The following is a 20514-nucleotide window of genomic DNA, read 5'->3' as shown; positions in this document are numbered from 1 at the left end:
TGTGAAAGAACTACCCCGTGCCATCCCAGCACGTCTTGGCTGTATCAGGGACTGAAGAATGCTGGGCAACTGTTCTAATCCAGGCATGACTAATACATGGCATATTCACCACCACCTCCCAAGTCTACTGTCATGGCAGACATCACTAATGGATCATGACTCCCTTTCTCCTGTTGAGCCAGGGGCAAGGCTTCATACTATTTCTCCACAGCTTTCTGCTTGGTCTTTTTGAGCTGCAACCATTTTATTTAGAAAGATCTAAACCATTTGTCTCTAAACAGACAGGAATTCTCATGAATGAAGGGTCCCCGGGGAAGGACAAGGCCACAGTCTCCCAGTGTCTGCTTCATCACCTTGACATGGGGGTGGAGTGGGGGGCAGGGCTCTTCTCCAGGAGTCACGGGCTCTACCTCCCTCCAGACTGAACCTCCGTTAAGTTCCCAATCTCCCAATAGGTCCAGGAGGCCCCCAGAGAGCCAGACAGGAGGGACCCAGCTACAAAGCCCTTGGGAAAAATCCCAAGGGGGCTCATGCAGGGGCTAAAGCCTGATGGCTGATGGCTGACTCGGGCCCCTTTCCCCCTCTCCGGCCCCCCCCCCAGGCTGGTTGCACCTGTGATGAAATAGCTGAGCTCGGCATTGAGGCCCACGTCATTGTCAGTGCAGTTCAGCCAGGCCACCCGGAACTCCCGTGGCACATCTTCGGACACAGAGACGTTGTACGTCGCCGGGAAGAAGGTGGGCGTCTCGTCGTTCACATCCAGCACTGTGGACAGAGTCAGCACCCAGGGCCAGGCCTGGCTTCTGCTCCAGATAACCCAGCTCCAAAGGCAGCGGGGGTCTACACCTCTCGGTCCCGGGCCGAGGCCCCTCGTGCCTGCTAGGGTCAGGGCCAAGCTGACCAGAGCTCCTCAGCCTCCCACGGTCCTGTTCCCCTGGCGGTTTGTTGCCGCCGCTGCTGCCCAAGGCAGGAGGGAAAACCGCAGGGCCTCTCTCTAGTTTGTGCCTTACAACCACAACGGCTATGATGGTGGCGAGGACGGTGACATCTCAGCTCTTGCCACGTGCCAGGCCTGTGCTAAGTGCTTCCCGTACGGCACCCCATGAGCCCCCTCGAAACACCCGCGTGAGGCAGCCATTATTAGACACGCCAGATAGAGGAGGGGACAAGAGCTCAGAGCAGCGGAGTCACTTGTCTGAAGTCAGGGAGCAAGAGAGGGGCAGGGTGGGGGTCTTGGGGAGGCCTGCCCCCAGTTTGCAACGGGGTCCCAGGAAAACAGCTGGCTTTGAGGATGCCCCCTCCCAGAGAAGTCTAATTTCCCCGAAAGATTTGTTTTCTCAGCTGATGGGGCTTGGGACGAGCTGCCCTGTGAAACAATCCCATCCCCCTGCTTTGGCTCACTCTTTGTCACGGCACCAGGAGAAACGACGGGCCTGTTCGAGGACACGGCTTCTGCTGAGCCCTAGAGAAAAGTCCTCTGGGGCCATCCCTGAGAGAACTGAGCGCGCCCTCCCTGTCAATCGCTGGCACAGAAGTGGGTCCCCAAACTGGCACCGGGAACCCACCGGGCAAGCGTGGGACCAGCAGATGAGAGACTGCGTAGTCGCGTCTCGGGTTGGGACCAAGGCGGGTGTTTGTACGGACCCAGCCCCCGCCTGCACCAATGCCCCGGAGGCAGGCAGGAGCCTGGCTGGGAGCCGGCCTATGCGAGAGAACAGGCCACATCTTGCCCGTCACGCTCTGTACTTAGTTTCCCGTGGTTACTTCCGGCCCTTTGGCCACAGCGCGTGTCGATGTCCCTGTTTTGCCCCAAGAATTAAAGATATGATCAGAATGGAGGAGAAATGCTAACTGGCCTTGGCCCTGCCCAGACAGGGGGTGCAGGGCTCTGCAAATTCCCCTCCCTGCTGCTGACCCCAAGGGCCCCAACCCTATGCAGCGCCTCTCTGCTCTTTGCTGGGTTCCAAGAGGCTGGGAGGGGTAGGGGACCCTGGCAGTGGGTCCAGACCCCTGGGGGTACAGTGGCCCCAGGGTGGGGAGAGAGAAGACCCCGCTGGAGCGTTTGACTGGGTGGCGATGGGGAAGACTCTGTGTTGAGTGGCACGGTCGAGGAGGGCACCCACTAGCAAGGCATCATGTGCCCGCACGGGCGGGGACAGCAGTGGTGTTCGCGGGCTCCCCACCCTGCCTGGCACCGCCCCAGGGCCCAACGTGCTCGACACACAGTAGGAGGCAGCCCCGCCCTCACCTCGGACGGTAAGCGTGCCGGTGGAGCTCTTGGTGGGTGTGCCTGCGTCACTGGCCACGACGCGCAGCTGGTACTCGGCAATGCGCTCGCGGTCCAGCTCAGCAGTGGTGACCACCACGCCGCTGCTGCTGTTGATGAGGAAGTCCATGCGGGGCATGCCCACCTGTATGCGGTAGGACACCAGCCCGTTCAGGCCCTCGTCCAGGTCGATGGCCACCACCTGCGGGGAAGCGGGGGCCGCGTGAGGGGTGGGGACACGAGGGCGTCCCTCCTGAGAAGTGCCCCCTCCTTCCCGCCGACCCGTGCAGACACCCCTGCCTCCCCCAGAGCCTCGGGCCACGCCACTGCTCCCAGCGCGCCTTCCCAGATGCTAAGAGGGCAGTGTGGCTCAACTAAAGGCATCCAGGCACACTGAGCGGGGCCAGGGCTGGGGTGGGGAAGGCACTTTTTAGGACAAGAGTCCGGGTCACCGCAGCTTTCCTCTTCAAAACCCTGCTCTCCTCCTTGCAAGCCCCCCCAGATGGGCCCTGGCTGGCTCGGGGCCTCCGGGTGCCATTGTGTCACAGCAGGCTTCCCGGCTGCCGGCTGGAAGCAACAGTTACGCCTCCAGGAGCCCTTCCACCATGGGTTCCTCGACTACCCAAAATCGCCGGCGCTCTCCCCCCTGCTTCGTTGGACGACATCAAGACGATAGAAGGGGGCAGTTTTTAAAACTCCCTTGATGATTTACCGTTTGGAAAAAGTCATGTGGGGCCATGCGTAGGCAAGCCTCCTCCCCAATCCCTACACCGTTCCCACCTGCACCTCTAGCCCTGACGAGAGTTTTCCTGACTCAAGACCCTGATATACTCAGAGTTTTACAGAAGAGGATCGGGGACCTTTGAGGAAACGTGATAGTTAAAAATAAAAGCTTTGGATGACGAAGCCAAGACCCTCAAGATTGAGAGACGACATCAAGGTCAGCTGGTCTAATTCACATCCAACACGCTGGACAAGAGGGTGTCCAGACTCAACTTGAATGCTCCCCAGGATGGGGGGGGGGCTCACTACTTCTGACTTATCTGCATAGAGCTCTAATTCCTGGAGAAAGTTCTCCACCCAGCCAGCAGATATCACTTTCGGTCCAGGTTGTAGAGGAGGCTGGGGAACGCATAGCTCCAGTCAGAAACCTTTCTGTATCTGAGGATACAGTTCCCAAGCTAAACACTCGAGCTCCTTCAACCATCCTTTCATGCCTGAGTCAGCTCCTCTGTGAACTCAGAAGCTGTGATCTCTTTGCTGTGAGCCCCCGGAGGAGAACGGGCCTCGTTTGGCCTTCCTCCCGCCTTCTCTTTGGGGGCTCCTCCTCCTCAGGGTCTGGCTGTTCTCTCTGGATCGCAGCACCCCCTGCTGGGCGTTTGGGAGAATGTCCTGCTGGAGAGCTTGCTCCCAGGGATCCCCAAAGAAGGCTATCAATCCCCTTCCGCAGATGAAGAAACTGAGGCACAGCAGGCCTGCAAGGCATCACCAGAGTTACGCGCTGTGGCATATCCCGACAAACAATCCTGCATTCTTCGAGTGGGGTCAGGCTAAGCGTCTGCCACTGGACCCCGCTGGGTCTCAGGCATAAACCCCCACAGGACCCATCATGATGAGCCCGTCAGCTACCGTGGGTCTCCCGCAGCCCAAGTGCAGGTTGCTTTCCATGTGTGTCTGCCTGAAGCCCTGTAGCACAGCCAGGCAGGTGTATTATGATCCCCATTGCACAGGTGGGAAAACGGAGGCCCAGTGAGGTTGTTTGTTCCATGCCACACAGCCCACCAGCGGAAGAGCTGTGGTCTATTCTCATGTTGGCTGTACTCCAAAGCCTACGTTCTTCACCATGAGGGCCTTCCCCCATTCCTAAAAGGGCGTCATTCTCCCTGAACGAGCATCTTCAGGGCCGCCTCCCAGAGGGTGATGGAGCAGGAGGCAGAGGGGCCGCGTTCAAGATCAGGCCGTACCTCTTCCTGGCCGCAGGGACATAAGCAAGTCTCTTTCGGCCCCTGCAAAGTGGGGAGAGCACCCCCTACTCTGAGTGGAGCTGCTCTGGGGCTTACGGGAGAACGTGGGAGAGTGACCTGCCCACGGAGGCAGGGTGCCTGGGCTACACCCACCAACCTTCTTTGTGTTCTAGACCCAGCCACAAGCTCGGAGTATGACCTCCATACTCAGGCCCAGAATTCTGTCAGCTCCCTTGGTACCTTCCCTCCACCGCTCCACATCCACCTGTCCTTCGAGGCCCAGCTCAAGCCCCTCCTCCTCCAGGAAGCCTTCCATCACATCTCCCAGAGCATTGGCTCTCCAAGCCCGGCACAGACCGTCCCGTCTGGTGGTCTCGGCTGGCATCCCCTGCCCCCCTCTCCCACTGCAAAGCTAGACACCCAGGGCACCCTGTGCCCGCTTGTTGGCTGGGTGAGACGAGGTGAGGGAGGCAGACCAGGAGCTCAGGCCGGGAAAGGGAAACTCACCTGGTAGACAGAGACCCCCGCTGGGGTGCCTTCCAGCACCTCGGCCACGAAAGGCAGGTTCTGAAAAGTGGGGTCGTTGTCATTGAGGTCCAAGAGGTTCACAAACACTGTGGCACTGCTGGTGGCTCGCAGAGGGGGCCTGCCGCCTGGGAGGTGAGGGCGAGAGGGAAAGAGGGGTGCGAAAGAGAAAGGGACAGGGGAGAACGGGGAGTGGGGAGAGGAAGGCAGGCTCGGTGACTTTCCATCCCAGGGGTCCCTTCAGGGAGCAGCCTGGCCCTGCAGCCCCAGCCACCTCCACCCCTCCCCGCACCCTCCGAGGGTACTCCGGGGCTCATGACTGGCAAGTGAGTGTTCCTCCATTATTAGTGATGACACAGCCCTCCTGTACCCAGGCCTCAGGACCCATGGAGGACGAGTCAGTGGGAGAGGTCCCTGGGGCCCTGAGCGTCAGAGGCCACAGCCAAGTGGCGTGGGGCTGCAAGGGACACATACAGTCAGTGACAGAGATGATAATCTTGCGCATCAGCTCCGCCTCGTGGGGGTCGGGGTTCTCCCGATCCAGCATGACATGGGTGGTGCGGATCTTGCCCGTGCTGCTGTTGAGGGAGTAGAACTTGTTGGGCGGCTGGATCCTATACACCAGGGTGCCGTTCTCTCCCAGGTCCGGGTCCAAGGCCACCACCTGCTCAGGAAGAGACGGACCCTCCGTGGAGCCTAGTCCCGGTCTCCGGGCCCCAGGCTGCCTTTCCTGGGTGGTCTGAGCTGACACGCGGGTCCCTCCCTCCTGCGTCCCCCCCACCCCCCCTGCTCCTCCCTCCTGCTCCCACCTCCTGCTCCTCCCCCACCCCCCCCGCTCCTCCCTCCTGCTCCCCCCACCTCCTGCTCCCCCCCCCACCCCCCCTGCTCCTCCCTCCAGCTCTGGCAGGGCTTCTGATGGGGGGATGGCAGGCAGGAGGTTCACAAAATGGATCAGCAGCCGGTGTGCACTCGGTTTTGCCCTGAGGCCAGTCCCCTTCCCCACGTAAGCCCCAGCCTTCTGATTCGTAGAAGCAACAGCCTGGGCCAGTAGCCAGTGGGCAACACCGCCAGCACATCCTGGTGTCGTTCCTTCCCAGACACGTGGGGCGACACGTTCATGGGCTTTTGGGGGAGCAGGGGGTGCCCGGCAGGCCTTGGTCATGGAATTCTTTGGGGACTAGGAATTCTTTGGGAGGTTGAGAATTTCTCAGAAGCTTCTGAAACCCTGGATTTTGGGAACTGGATCCTCCTCATCGAACCTTCTCTTCCTTCTTTTGGACTTTTATTTTTCATTCATTCATTCATTCATTCATTCATTCATTCACTCATTCATTCATTCTTTAAAATTTACATCCAAATTAGCTAGCATATAGTGCAACAATGATTTCAGGAGTAGATTCCTTAATGCCCCTTACCCATTTAGCCCATCCCCCCTCCCACAACCCCTCCACTGACCCTCAGTTTGTTCTCCATATTTAAGAGTCTCTTCTGTTTTGTCCCCCTCCCTGTTTTTATATGATTTTTGTTTCCTTTCCCTTATGTTCATCTGTTTTGTCTCTTAAAGTCCTCATATGAGTGAAGTCATAAGATTTTTGTCTTTCTCTAATTTCACTTAGCATAATACCCTCCGGTTCCATCCACGTAGTTGCAAATGGCAAGGTTTCATTCTTTTTGATTGCCAAGTAATACTCCATTGTATGTGTATACCACATCTTCCTTATCCATTCATCCATCGATGGACATTTGGGCTCTTTCCATACTTTGGCTATTGTCGATAGTGCTGCTATAAATGTGGGGGTGCATGTGTCCCTTCGAAACAGCACACCTGTATCCCGTGGATAAATGCCTAGTAGTGCAATTGCTGGGTTGTAGGGTAGTTCTATTTTTAGTTTTCTGAGGAACCTCCATACTGTTTTCTAGAGTGGCTGCACCAGCTTGCATTCCCATGGACTTTTATTATTTTTTTAAATGTTTGAGAGAGAGAGAGAGAGAGAGAGAGAGAGAGAGAGAGAGAGAGAGAATGAACACAAGTGTGCGTGGGGAAGGGCAGAGAGTGAGGGAGAGAGACAATCCCAAGCAGGGTCCACACTATCAGCACAGAGCCCAACACGGGCACAAACTGTGAGATCATGACCTGAGCCGAAATCAAGAGATGGACAGTTAACCCGCAATTTGAAGAGAATCAGGCTTCTGTGACCCCAGGAATGACAGGGCAGGGGAAGGGAGTCCTGTTTAGAGGGTGGGTCCCAGCAGGTTGGGGCTGCTGTGCGGCTGGGGGAGGGGGAGGCTGGAGGAGAGAGGGGGCTGAGTCTCCCTGCCTGAAAAGGGGGAGGGCCTCGGGACAGAGGCCCCTTTACCTCTCCAGCCCCCCACACTCGGTTCCCCACTTGTAAGCCTCACCCCAAGAAGGGATCGACCTGAGTGCCCTGGGTTAGGAGGGCACAACCCCCACAAGCCATTTCCTCCCTGCCCCCGTGCCTGCCAATCTCCTGCTTTTTGGGAAACTTCTCTAGCGTCTACCCACCCCCGCCAAGGGGAAAGCAGAACTCAGAGAGGCATGGGCAAGACTCAAGGTCACACAGCACCAGCCCTGGGGCTGACCCAGCTCCCACCCTGGACGCCTCCTAGGGTCCCAGGACAGCAGTGGTCTCCGCCCCTCAGCCCACCCCTGCCCTTGCTGCAGAGCTCACTGTGGTACCAGAGGTGGACAAGATCAATGGGGTGGGGGGATGGGGACCGCAGTCCCCAGGGCTGCATCAGGACGATGTCATTCCTAACTCCAAGACACTCGGCGATGACAGCCTAGCCTCGTCAGCTCCTTCACCTCACTTGATGTGGGGCCTTTTGTGCTTTGGCGGCAGAATCTGTCCCTCCTCTGGCTTAATCCCCAGCCGGAGGCGTCTCTGGGGCCACCAGACCAGAACAGACAGATGGGCTGCCCTGGCCACAGGCCCCCATCTTGCCCCTGGGCCCAGGAGTGGCCAGGGAGAGAGGCCAGTGCTGGCGCTGAACCCTGAGCCCTGCGGACGTTCCTTCTGTTTCAGAGAAGCACACTGGATCCCCTCCTGGCCTGGCTGCACCCGGGGGCAGGGATTGGGGGAGGGCCCCAGCCTCCCGGGCCTGAGGGGCCCTCGCTGTGCTATGGGGCACGTCACCTCAGTTTCCCCAGCCTCGATAAAGGGGACCCAATCCCCCCCGTGTTGACAACAGGAGGCGAGGCAGGGCTCTCAGGCACTCCGGGTGTGGCTTCAGCCAGGCAAAAATCATCCCACTGACGGACAGAGGGGACCAGCAAGCCTCGCATTTCTACAGCGCTTCTTTCTAGAGGAGGCGGGGGAGGTTTTTATCACCGTTTTTCTGGATGGGGAAACTGAGGTACAGAGCAGTTCAACGATCTGCTCCGGGCTAGCAGCTAGTTGCTGAATATGTAGAGATCAATTTTATCTGGGATGGGGATGGGGGCTTCTCGTCTTCTCTCTCTGACCGGAGAGCCAGAGGTGGGCCCAGACTTCTGGCCTCGAGGGCCACTCCCTGGTCTTCGGGCGGGGTTGGGGACACAGGGGAGGGCTGCTGGCTGTCACCCCTCGCGCAGGCTCCCTCCTGGTCACTGTGTAAAGTCTCACCACTTTCCCTCTTCATTTCCCATTTCACACTGTCATTTTTCTCCCGGCCTGACGGGGAATAATTCTCTCCCTCTCCCCTCCCTTATTTTGCTGGAGGGCTTTGAAAGGCTCTAAATCAATGCCCATCAGCCAGGTCCTTGAAGGAGCCTGCAGGAGCCAGGAGGGAGGCTGGGCCCAAATCTCACTCGCAAACCGAGAGGGGCCATGCGCGGGCTCGCCCTGACGCAGGTGCATGCCCTGGGAGTGCACAGGTGCGCAAACCCAGACCACCCCCGGTACGCCAGGATACAGGCACATGCTTGTCCACACGCAGCTCTGGGAAGTCACTGGCCTTTGGGAGAGTTCTGGGCCACACACCCTCATCTCCCTCTGACAAGGGAGACCCAACCTGACCTGGGAGAACTGGGGGGCCAGGTCAAGCGGGGAACAAAGTCGGACAAGACCCTCAACAACTAGCATTTGACCATTTGTGAATTCTTTTGAATTAAAAAAAATTTTTTTTAAATGTTTATTTTACTTTTGAGAGAGAGAGAGAAAGACAGACAGACAGACAGACAGTGCAAACAGGGGAGGGGCAGAGGGAGAGGGAGACACAGAATGCAAAGCAGGCTCCAGGCTCTGAGCTGTCAGCACAGAGCCTGATGCGGGGCTTGAACCCACGAACTGTGAGATCATGACCTGAGCCGAAGTCGGACACTTCACCGACTGAGCCACCCAGGCGCCCTAGTTTTTGAATTCCTACAATGCACCTGGCACCGTGCGAGGCACTGGGGTTCAACAGCGAACGAGACAGGTATGAACCCAGAGGAGGAGGCATGGTGACGACAGCTATCATTTCTCTGTTACTCACCCCGTGGCTCATTAAATACAAACCACAACTCTATTCGTGGGGGCTCCCCCTGTCCCATTTTCTAGATAAGACCACTGGAGCACAGAAGGGTAAGGGTGATTTGCCTAAGGTCACAGAGCTGATAAGGGATGTGGCTGGGATTAGACCGTAGACATTTTGGGAGCAAAGGCTGCTCTCTGAATCCCTATAGTGTCTCTGAATAAGCAAGCAACCTAATAAATAAATGAACACAGACGTGGGATCAGCTCTGGAAGAAACAACGTAGAAAGCTACCTTAGGCAGGGTGATCAGGGAGGGCCTCTCTGAGGAAGTGGCATTTTAAGCTGTGGAGGAGACTGAGGCAGCCGTGGGAAAAGCAGGGGTGAGGGGTAGAGGGAGAGGAACGCTCTGCGGGGGGAGGGGGGGGAGCAGGGGGTGGAAAGCTCTGAGGGGAGGAAGAGTTTAGCGGATTGGGGACGGGTGGGAGGACATGTGTCAGATGGGCAGCCCCTATGCAAACATGGCCTCCTCCCTGATGTCACTTGTCTTGGGTCAGCTGTCCCCCTCCTCACCCCCAGCTCCCTTTCTCATATCTCAGCCACAGCCCCCACCTCACCCAGGGCCACTGTGTGGCCTTAGAAGGCCTCAGGGAGCCCCCCCAACAGCATTACAGTGTACCTACATGTAAATGCCTAGACACCATAAGATTTAGCAGAATTTCATGACTATTCCTTTTGAAATTATTTTGCTATGACACCTTTGACTAATGTATGGGCTTCCTGATTCCTGGTTTCCTGGAAACGATCACACATACCTGGGAATTGCAGAGAATTCTGAAAATTCTCAAGAATTACAGAAAAAAATCTAACCGACAATTTGTCCTTAAGTGCAATGAAAGTTTTTCAGATGCTAAATCCCATGATTGCTGAAGTTGTCATTATATATTTGGCTAGACGTTTGACATAATAAGTTTTAATTTTGACTTTGCCCTTTTCTCTTTCAACTTCTGAGTCCTGACACTGTAGGGGCGGGGGGCATCTCAAACACTAGCAGGGGGCACTGAAACACTGGAATCCCCACCCTGTGGGAGGAACGGCCATGCCGAGCCTGTCCTGAGGGGTGGGTTCACATGTCCGACTCCCCAGAGATAAAGGTGGGGCAGGTCCGTCTGCTAAGAACTCTGGCTTTTACACAGGGCGAGATGGGAACCAATGGTGGGTTTAAGCAGAAAAGTGACACAAACCTCCCTGAAAACAGAGGGGAATGTCGTCACTTTCTGTGCTTCTAAGGTTGACGGGCACAGGGCCTGGGACATGGCAGGTGCTCACTGAAGGTGTGCCGAGGTTCCCGGGGAGTGAGAAGACCCTGGGCAGCAGGCCCCTGGCCCACTGTCCACACCTACTCACAGTCCAAAGGCTGCAAGGAAGGCTGGAGACCCGGAGAGCGCCACTGGGGACCAGATCTGGGAAATGCCCAAGGCCAAGTGCAGTCCCAGTCCAGCAAACCTTCTCTCTGTCTGGCAGGTGGACTCTTCAAACATGGCACCTCTGGCTAGTGTCCCATGAAGCCACTTTCTCCCAGGGACACCTGTCTCACTTGCCTCTCAGTGCCCTCTGGGAAGATTTTCTCAGAAACATAAAGCAAAGGTAAGAGTTGATCAGGCAGGTGTTCCGAGGTAGGCTCTCTTGGGGCCCCGGGCTGGAGTGGTCTTGGGCTAGAGCCCAAGTGCCCACGAGATGGCAGCAGAGAGTGCCCACAAGGTCTAGAGCACTTGAGACAGCCAGGAAAGGGCCCAAGGTAGTGGTTCCCAAACCTGGCCCTGGGCTCCAAGGAGTCCTCCCACTGGGGCTTTGAAAAACTAGATCCCAGATACCTGATGCAGACTCTACTGGAATGTCTGGGAGGGGGATCCACCCACCAGTTGAGAGCCATTCAGATCTTGAACACATGGAAAGGAGGACAGGAGACTCCCTTCGAGGCTGACATCCTTACCAGTCTAGACCAGTCCTACTGGCTATGGCTGATGAGGGGCGGGGGTGGGGAGGCTAAGCCTCAAAGGGGGTTGGGCAGCCTTCCTGGAGAGCTGGATAGGAAACGTGCCCTCCTTCTCCCACCCCACACACACTCTCCAGTTTCTCAGGACCTGGCCCACCAGCCAGGGCTCCCTGAGCCAGCAGGGATGTAGGGCTGGACCAGGTAGTTTCCAAATCAGACAGACCTGGGTTCAAGTCCTGATACAACCTCTTACTAGCTCTGGGACCCCGGGCAAACCCCTCAAACTCCAAGTCTCGGTTTCCTCCACAGTGTGATGGGAGCAATGAGTCTACCTGCCCCATCAGGAGGATGAGAGAGAAATCACGAGAAGCCTTCGGGCAAAGCCTGGCATGTCGCAGACATTCAATATGTGGGGTTATCATGGACTATCAGGTTCATGTTCGTCACAGCTGGCGGAGTGGCCATGGGGCTGGACACTGGGGATAAGCCACCTCAAATGAGGCCAAAGGGGGCACACGGGTGAGGGGAAGAGACAGCCTCACAAACGTGAACTCCAGAGCAGACCAAGTGGGGTGTGCAACCCTGACTTTCCTCATCTTCCCCAGGAGGCTGGCTCCCTTCCGGACTCCTGAGGCTTTGGCCATGTCTCCCCTGTCCCCCACTCTGAGTCATATCCCTGCACGCAGCACGCCCAGGGGCCTGGGCAAACCTGGAATATTCCGGGCCAGAAAATCCCTGGGCGAACTTCAAACGCCCCACTGGGAGAGCCCTGGGGCCCGCCTGTGGGGGGAGCTGACCAGGCTCCCGCTGCAGTGAGGGAAAGGTGGGGGGCAGAATCTATGCTGTAGGACTTAAGGAGGACGCCTGTACCTCCCTGGGGAGGGTGGGGCACTCCTTGTGGCCCGGACTGAGTCCCGGGGTCTCTGCCAAGTGTGGTCACTAGCTGAACCAGCCCTAGTTGCCTTGTCACTGTCCCTGGGCTGCCATTGCTCCCTTTGACAAAGCCCAAAGCCCACTGTCTCTGAGGCCCAGGTGAGGGCTTTCCGCCAAACTCTGACTACCTTCCACCATGCAAGAGAGCTTCTGGAAATCTGCTCCGTGGGCTGGCTCAGAGGGAGACATGACATCCATCAGTCCCACGTGGACCGGCCCATGGGGCTCACGAGGGAATGGCAGACACCTTCAGGAGGGCAGCCTGGAGGCTCGGCTCTCCTACCACCACTTACCGTGGTCACGTCAGAATCTGGAGGGGTCATCTCCACCAGGTTGATGTAGTAGGGGGCGTCCTTCCAGGTGGGGTGGTTGTCGTTGATGTCCAGGAGGGTGATGTTCACCTGCGAAGCCACGGGGGGTGGGGGGGGAGGCACCTGGCTGAGCTGTGCAAGGGCAGTGCCCACGAGGGGGACATACTCGGGTGCCTGCGGGGCATCTCTGCATTAATTCCACGGGTTCCCCCAACTTTGGGGGCTTCGGGGCAGGCCTGGGCTTTCAAGGAGGGAGCCAGGTCCCTTCAGGAGACAGCTTAGGTGTTATCCCATCAGGAAGCAGAGGAATGAAGGAAGTGACCCCTGAAATACTTCCTGTAACCTGGGCCTTCTCTCACCCACCCCTGTCTTGGCGGAAGGTGACTGACGGGGGGGGGGGGACCTAGTAGGATCCCCTGAGATTCCGTCAGTCTCAGCTACGAGCCAAGCAATTTCCCTGCTCCCCTGCCACCCACGTAAATTATTTATAGGGCTCAGAATCCTATTAGCAGGGGTCTCCCATGACTGAACGGGGTACTGGGGATTTTTCTGCCAAGTCTCTGGCCAAGAAATACTGACACCAGCCCCTCTGGCTGGGCAAGGATGGGGGGCAGCTGCGGTGGGTAGGGTGAGGGCTGTGCGGAGACGTCAGGGAGGGCTCCTGAGGGGCAGCCAGAGAAAGCAAGGGGAGGGTCATGGAAGGGAGGTGGCTAGAGTGAGCGGTCCGTGCGTCTTCCTGCTTCTCACTGCCCCCCATCTCTCGTGCGGCCCGGAGCCCGGTCAGGACCCTCGGATGGGGAATCTAGGCCTTTCTGGGTCCCGCTCACTCATGGTAGGGAAATCTAGGCATCATCTCTCAGCACCAAGGTGAGGGGTGGTGAGGGTTGGGGGCCCTGCCTCCTGTTCTGGGCCACTCTTCCTGGCAGGAATACGTGCCCCTTGTAGGAGCCCCTAGGGAAGGGCCTACGGTGCGCACGCTTTCTGCTTCTTGCCCCGCTGGTCTTTGGGGGACGTTTGCTCCTCCCATGTGCCACCTCGTCCCAGGTGGGAATGCCTTTATTTCCTGCGGCTGCAGCGGCCCCAGGGCTGACCCTGGCTGACAGTGAGTTGGTAACTGCCACCCTCACCCCGCTCCCACGTGCCTCACGCTGCATCAGGACACAGGTGCACCCTAAAGATGGGCTGGGGAGCAGGGGTCACAGCAGGGGGCGGGCACTCACGGTGGCGATGCCGGTTTTCTGGTTGTGGCCCACGCCCCCGTCCACCGCTCGTACGATGAGGATGTATTCAGACTTGGTCTCACGGTCAAGCAGGGAGGTGGTGGTAATTTCGCCTGCAGGAGAGAGGGTTTGGGCGGGCCAGGGAGGGAGCAGGGAAGGAGGGAGAGAGGGGGTGAAGCCGTTTGCACGAGCTGCCAGCATGTGTTTGCACGTGTGTGCATGTGCCGGGGTGTGAGGTGACGCTCGTGAAGGGACAGGGGATAGCACCTATGCCTTGGCAACCAAAAGCCAGAGGTGGCAACACCTTTCTGATCGGAAAGTCATTTTTTAATGTGGGAAAATCTGGGCTGATAATGGCCTTAGGGGATGGAGAATACGACAGGTCACAAAAGACCTCTCTTAAGATTTTTGACATTATCTTAGCAGCCCTATCACTTGAGACTTGTTACCTAAATCCTATGTGCCTCAGTTTCCTTATCTGGTCAAAAGGGAAAAGTAATAGGGCTGTTGAGGGATTAATTCGGCTGACATCACAGAAGGCTTAGAACAGTGTCTGGAGCTGTTTATCACAGGACAGCACTGAAATGTATGTTTCACACATGTTCACCCTGGTGACTCATTACTGGACAAGTAACTTACAGTGTATTGAGAACAGTTATAAAAGAATTTCCTTAATTACCTTGTAACGTGATTATATTGCCTTGAGGTGTTTTTTTTTCCCCCCAGTGAATAAACGAGTTATTTCATGAAATACAAGCAATTATAATTGACCATCGGGGCACCTGGGTAGCTCAGTCGGTTAAGCATGCGACTCTTGATTTCGGCTCAGGCCGTGAGCTCACAGTTCGTGAGTTCGAGCCCTGCATCAGGCTCTTTGCTCATGGTAGAGTCTGCTTTGGATCCTCTGTCTCCCTCTCTCCCTTGCCCCTCCCCCACGTGTGCTTGCCGTCTCTCAAAAATAAATGTTAAACAAATTTTTCAAAAAATGGATCATTTATCAGCCCGTTTTTGGCTTTTCTTTGTATTCTGGTATAACTAAAACGTGGAGGTCACGCCGGGTCACGTGGCGTGCTGGTGTTTGACAACCGCCTCCCTAAAACAAGAACAAAAAGGCATTTGCTGATTTTCAAGTTGTAATGCTCCCACCAGGGCCACTGTAAGCTACTGACTGGATGGCACTGAACACAGAGTGGAGGAGATACTTGAACTTGGCTCTCAGGAGCAGCTGTGAGGTAGGCCAGCCTCAGGGCGTCATGGTAGGCAGGCCATTTACCAGCGCACATGGGCTATGGAAACGAGCGATGCCTTGAGGACAGTGAGGCCCACATCTGAATTCTGATTAATGGCCCTTTCTACACGTTCAGCCTTGGAAAAGTGGGCCTCAGTTTTCTCACCTGTAAAATGGGTATTAGTACGCCTTCGGATCAGAGCTGTTGTGAGGGTTACGTAACTACAGGTCAAGCTCTCCACACTCAGAAAAGGCTTATTTCCTTTCAATAGATTGTGAGAATACCCCCAAGGCAGGGACTGTCTTTTTTTTTTTTTTTTTTTAATCCCTCTTGCCTGCGCTGTGTGACCCCCGGCAAGTTACTCAACGTCTCTGTGCTTGGCTTATTCTACCATGAAATGATGGAGCTGGACCAGATGTCTCACATTTGCCTCCCTGCCACACTGGCAGATCGTCTGGCTTGTGCAGGGCTGAGGGGGGAGCTGAGCATGGGGACGGGACAGTGAAGGTGCTGAGGCCAAAAACAAAAGACTGGCAAAGGTCTGCCCACCACACCGTGCTCCTTGCTGGGGTGGTGTCGATTAATTGGCAGGGCAAGGAAGAAATTAATCTCTGAAAAGTTTTAAACGTGAACTTGTCGGTGTGATAGATGGCTACCCCTGTCTGGGAAATTAGATCCAATTAAGGCCACCTTTGTGGAGCAGGCCTGGCTAATTTGACCAAGGAGCTCCGAGGAAAACACACCTTCATAGCTGAAGGAGCTGTGTTAAGGGAGCATGACTGCCTGAGAGGGGCTGGCAGGCCAGAAACCACTTCCCGAGGCCCCCTTCATCTAGGCGGGGCCGTTGCCTGGTTCCGGCCAATAGGATGTGGGCAGAAGTGACATATGTCACCTCCGGGCCTGGCCCATAGACATCTCCTTCGACAGCACTCCAGGCTTTCTTCCCTTTTGCAGTGACCTTGGAGCCACAACGGGGAAGGCGCCCGGGTCCCAGAATCGCCATGCGGAAGGCTGTCCACCGGACGTGGTGCTGGACCGCCGTGTGAGTTAGAATCTCTGCTGTGTTGAGCCACCGAGATTTCAGGGTTGGCCCACTTGGCATCGGCAGTGCCCTTACAATACAGAATCGGGGACTCAGAAGCGGGGGGCCTTGCATGTCCACTAAATGGGCCCAGAACCCCAGGAGAGCAGGTCATGTCTGATTCCATCCTGCGCCCCAGCACCCAGCCTGGCACCTGGTGGAGAGCAGGTCCCCACTGAAGCCTGAAAACATGAATGAATGTCCAAGGGCCTCATATCCCTTCCCAGCTTCTAATCTGGGGTCTGTTGTTGCTTTTTCCCCCTCCCCCCCCCCCACCAGCTTCAAGGGAGAGAGATCTGGAGGGAGGCGTATGGGGAAAGGGGGAAGAGAGGTGAGGGCTCCGTGGGCTGACCAGGGAGCCGGGGATGGGGGCCTCTGGGTGAAAAGACCAAAGACGATGATGATGAAGACGTGATTCTGTCAGCACTTACTGTATGCCAGGGACCACTCTATGAGCGCTCCCTGCAATCACTCACGTGACCCACACTACACCCCTAACGTGATCATCCTCGTCCTGCAGTGGGGGGAAACCAAGGCTTACACAGTGTTAAGAGGAGAAGCCAGAGTTCAGCAAATAGGTCAGCCGCTGAGGGAGGGGGACATGGAGGCTTGAGGAAAGAGAGCCCCCAAAGGGTGGCATGTTGGCCAGCTGTTGGTAAAATGGAACACATTTTAAACCTAACAGGGCTCTTCACCATTGAAAGATACCCTGAAGTGGATACATTCACGTTCCAATTTTTTTCGGGGGGGCGTGTAGGATCAGTAATCACACTCAGGTTAATATTTCAGGGATAAGACCAGGCGCTTAAAGCTGGCATGCTCCACACGAGGGCTTCCTGTGAAAGGGAGAGAGAACTTGGCCCAGGAGCAGGACCAGGGCTGGGCGTGGGGAGCCGGCCTGAGGTGAAGGTGACGGGGACCACGGGGCACGGGGGGGGGGGTGCTCACCTGAGCGGGCGTTGATCCGAAACTGGGAGGAGCCCTCCAAGGAGTAGATAATGGACTCCTGACCGTACTCCCGGGAGCGGTCCAGGTCCGTGGCATTCAGGAACAGCACCGTGGCCCCTTCCGGGAGACAAAGTGGGGAACGCTCACCCCGGGTTTGCGGCCCCAGGCCTTGGGAGGGACACCCGGGACCTCCTGGTGACCAGCCTTCAGGAGGCAGGGAGCCTGCTGCTGGGGCACCCAGGGATGAGGCGGGGAGGCTCGACCTCCAGAGCTCCCTGGGCTGCGTGGGGACAAGGCTCCACGAAGGGGGTCCCGGAGCCTGCGGTGGCGGTGGCTTGTGCCAGAAGCTCACGACCCACCACTGCTATCCACCTCTCTCTGGCCGCTCGCCATGTGCGATACACTCAGACTGGCCAGCTTTGGCTTTGAGTCAAAAAGAAACGAAGCCCCATGTTACATGATGCCACATTTACCGTATTCAATTTCAGTCTTGTTTCATCTCGTTCACAAGGGGAATTTATAAGGGATTTTATTTTCCCTGTAATGTCTAGTGAAGGCCCTCACCTTCATTTCCATCTCCTGAAATCCGGGGTCGGGGGATCCGCCTTTCCCAGCTGTGCTCACCAGACCCTCATCGGTCGGGTTTGGGGCTCCAGCCCCCTCCTGTCCCCACTGCCACCCGACTGCCCCACCGAGGAGGTTCGGTGTCTGACGCCCAGGCTGGAACCCCAGGGGACCCTCTGGCAACTGTCTGAGCCTCAGCCTCTTCCTCTGTGAAATGGGTCTACTGGAAAGAAAGCCAGCTTGCGGGGTCCTTGGTGAGGATGGGGGAGGGGAAGCAGGCCCGTGGGAGCTCTCCCTGAGCCACAGGCTGCCGTTACTATTGTGTGCGTGAATCAACAGTCCCTGGGGGTCCGAGGGGCCAGGCAGAGGGCTGTGTGATAGGCAGGTCCTTCTGGCCCCTTCCGGGGATTGTGAAGCCTCTAATCCGACTCTCGGTCTCACCCTGAGCAGAGGGACAGGTACACGGGCCCTGACACACCCTTTATCCAAGCACAAGCTGGAAGCGGACTAAGTGCCATGACAAAGGCCTCTCCTAAGCAGAGGTCACGGGGACAGCAGGGAGCGCACGGGGGTAGCTTCGGCAGTGTTATTCTCCAGGAGATGCCCGACTGGGACAGGGAAGGGTGGGCTGGGCACAGCCTGGCACCCACCCAGAAAAATCATCAGATGCCAGGAAGGTACCCGGAGACTCCCGAGAGAAGGCTCCATGGTGCCACAGAAGGTCACCCCTGCCACCTCCGGAAGCTACAGCAATTCCTGATAGGGCGGTTTCCCCACTAGAACAGTCCGCCCTGGGTGTAAGGGTGAAGCCGTCAGGAAGGACGGAGCGGGTCCCCCGGAACTTGAATGTGGAGCTGGTGGCCCCGGGTCTGCAAGCTGGGCCCTGCCACCAGAGACACAGCCGAGAGGTGAGCGGCCCACTCTTGTTCTCACGTAGGTACGCACAGCATCCTTTCAGGCCACCCCCTTGGCCACCCTGGCCCTGGGACCTGCCTCACAGCACTGGGATTCAGTACTCTGTATACACTCACTTAATCAAGGTTGTCGGATTACTGATGGGTGACCATTCCCGCGAGGCTGCAGCTGCGGGAGAGTGGGGACCAAGTACCCAGCGGAGCGCCTGCACATAGTAGGGGCTCGTGCTCTGTAAATGGCTGTTGGCTGGCAGATGACTGGACCTCTCCAGAGGCTCCCCTCGCTTGTCATGGGGGTGTCTGTTGGCTTCGTGCCCTCACACCCTCCCCCGCCCGAGCCCGTACCTGCCATGATGTTCTCCACCACGGAGACGAAGTAGGCAGGCTTGCTGAAGGTGGGCGGGTTGTCGTTCTCGTCCTAGAAGGAAAACAGACAGGTCGGAGGGGACAGGAAGGCCTGCAGGGCTGGTCTGTCGGCCAAGGGGAGGCTGGGCGTGGCTGGCGCTGAGGGGCTTTGGCCTTGACGCACGACCAGAACCGAGTGGGCTGTCACGAAGGGTGACACGAAGGTGCTCCCCTGGCTGGGCTATAGTACGGGGCCTTGGGGAGACGTGTGAGGGCCAGGAAGATGGAGAATGTAGGCAGCAGGGAGCAGAAGGTTCCCTGCTCTCTCATTGGTGTTTTGGTGCAGCTCCAAGCTCGCTCCTGTTCTCCTGCTCAGCTCATCGTCCTCCACGCTGGGGGTGCCCGCTTGCAACTTCCCTCCCAGCTCCGCCAGGATGACGGTGGAAGGTTCTAGAACCCTCCTGGCCCCCCAGAAATGAAGGGAGCAAAGAGCACTCTGGCCCGGAGGATATAGAAGTGTGCAGTGGCAGGCAGGCAGGGTCAGGCGGCTTCCCAGAGCCCACCTCGTCCAGGTCTTGAGCAGTCCCTCATCTGGCCCAGCCTTCACCAGCAAGCAGGTCAGCGGGGCAGCGGTCAGGGCCGGTGTGGGCCGAGGGGCTGAATGGGCACAGCCTCTGCCTCCTCTTGGCTCCTCTGTCTCCCTCTTGCCCAGCTAGGGGCGACTTCCCCCTACCTTGAAGACTCTGGTCCTCACCCACGGCTTTTTGTAATCAATCAGTGAGAATTTCTGCCCGTTGGCCTCTTGGAGGAAGCCCCCACTGGCCCACCTGACTCAGAGCCTTCTCCCCTTCCCCTGGGATCCGGGGAGCGGGGGCAGGGGTACTGGGGCCGTGGCCTCCGGGGGAGTCCGCAGTGTTCGCGGCACTGCCCCCTCAGGGCCTCATTCCCCAAGGAACCGGGAGCTCTTTGGGGGGAAGCTCCTTTTGCTGGAGTCCCTTCTAGCTGAGCAGCAATGAACGAGAGAAGGGGGGGAGGGGAGAGAGAGAGAGAGAGAGGCACCAAAGCTGCTGTCCACCCCTTGGGACTTAAGACAGTCCCATCCTGCCAGACTGTGGGTGCCCAGAAAGGAGTGGTGCTCCCCCTCTTCCCCCGCCTGTCCCCGGGCTCTGGGCTGTGCAGCAGCTCCCCCGCCTCAGAGAACCCATGGCGTGAGGACTCGCCTGACATCCGGTGCCCCAACAGCCTGCCTGGGCATCCCTCTGGTGCAAGCGCGGGTGCCCCATATACGGATAGATCGAAGCCTTCTGCTTGGCTGCGCGAGACGGCGTCGAGAATGTCAGTGACAGAGCACGAGGCAGAAACTTATTAGCGGTGATATTTCCCCGGATCCTGGCACTGCATTCGCTATTAGTTCTAATTCAGCGGCTCCCTCTACAAAAGCTTATTGTCCCCTAATGGGAAATCTACAAACTGAGTTTGACTTCTTTATTAAAAACCAACAAGCAGTGGGTGAAAAGGAATCACCTGAATCACCTGGCCCCTCTCACCCGCCTCCTTTTCCCTCAGGAGCCCTGTCGGCCCGATCTGCCTCTCCCTGCCCCCAGCCTGTGCAGTGAGTGCCGCCATAAGCTACTCATCTGCACTGGGTTTTTCTCCCCCCACCACCCAGTTGAGAGAAAATCCCTTTGGTGGATGGAGGCAGCAGCTTAGCCAAGTGACAGCTACTTAAAAATCATCCACATGCAAAATCAGCCCAAAGGCGGTGAC

At 57.3% G+C, this 20514-nt stretch overlaps 1 protein-coding gene across 10 annotated transcripts in view; it reads right to left on the bottom strand.

The window, feature by feature from the left end:
- The window catches only part of CDH23 (cadherin related 23), a 417627-nt gene that overhangs the window by 99320 nt on the left and 297793 nt on the right, over window positions 1-20514 (bottom strand). For all 10 annotated transcript variants that reach the window (XM_023240529.2, XM_023240536.2, XM_023240532.2 and 7 more), the window contains 8 exons: window positions 18748-18820; window positions 16925-17041; window positions 13667-13779; window positions 12429-12536; window positions 5230-5419; window positions 4738-4883; window positions 2249-2468; window positions 613-765 (listed from right to left, as the gene is read on the bottom strand). In XM_023240529.2, the coding sequence (XP_023096297.2) occupies window positions 613-765; window positions 2249-2468; window positions 4738-4883; window positions 5230-5419; window positions 12429-12536; window positions 13667-13779; window positions 16925-17041; window positions 18748-18820 (1120 nt within the window). The remainder of the gene's footprint in view (window positions 1-612; window positions 766-2248; window positions 2469-4737; window positions 4884-5229; window positions 5420-12428; window positions 12537-13666; window positions 13780-16924; window positions 17042-18747; window positions 18821-20514) is intronic.

Source organism: Felis catus, chromosome D2 (assembly GCF_018350175.1).
Source record: "Felis catus isolate Fca126 chromosome D2, F.catus_Fca126_mat1.0, whole genome shotgun sequence".
Classification (NCBI taxonomy): domain Eukaryota; kingdom Metazoa; phylum Chordata; class Mammalia; order Carnivora; family Felidae; genus Felis; species Felis catus.
This window is presented reverse-complemented; position numbering and strand designations above follow the sequence as displayed.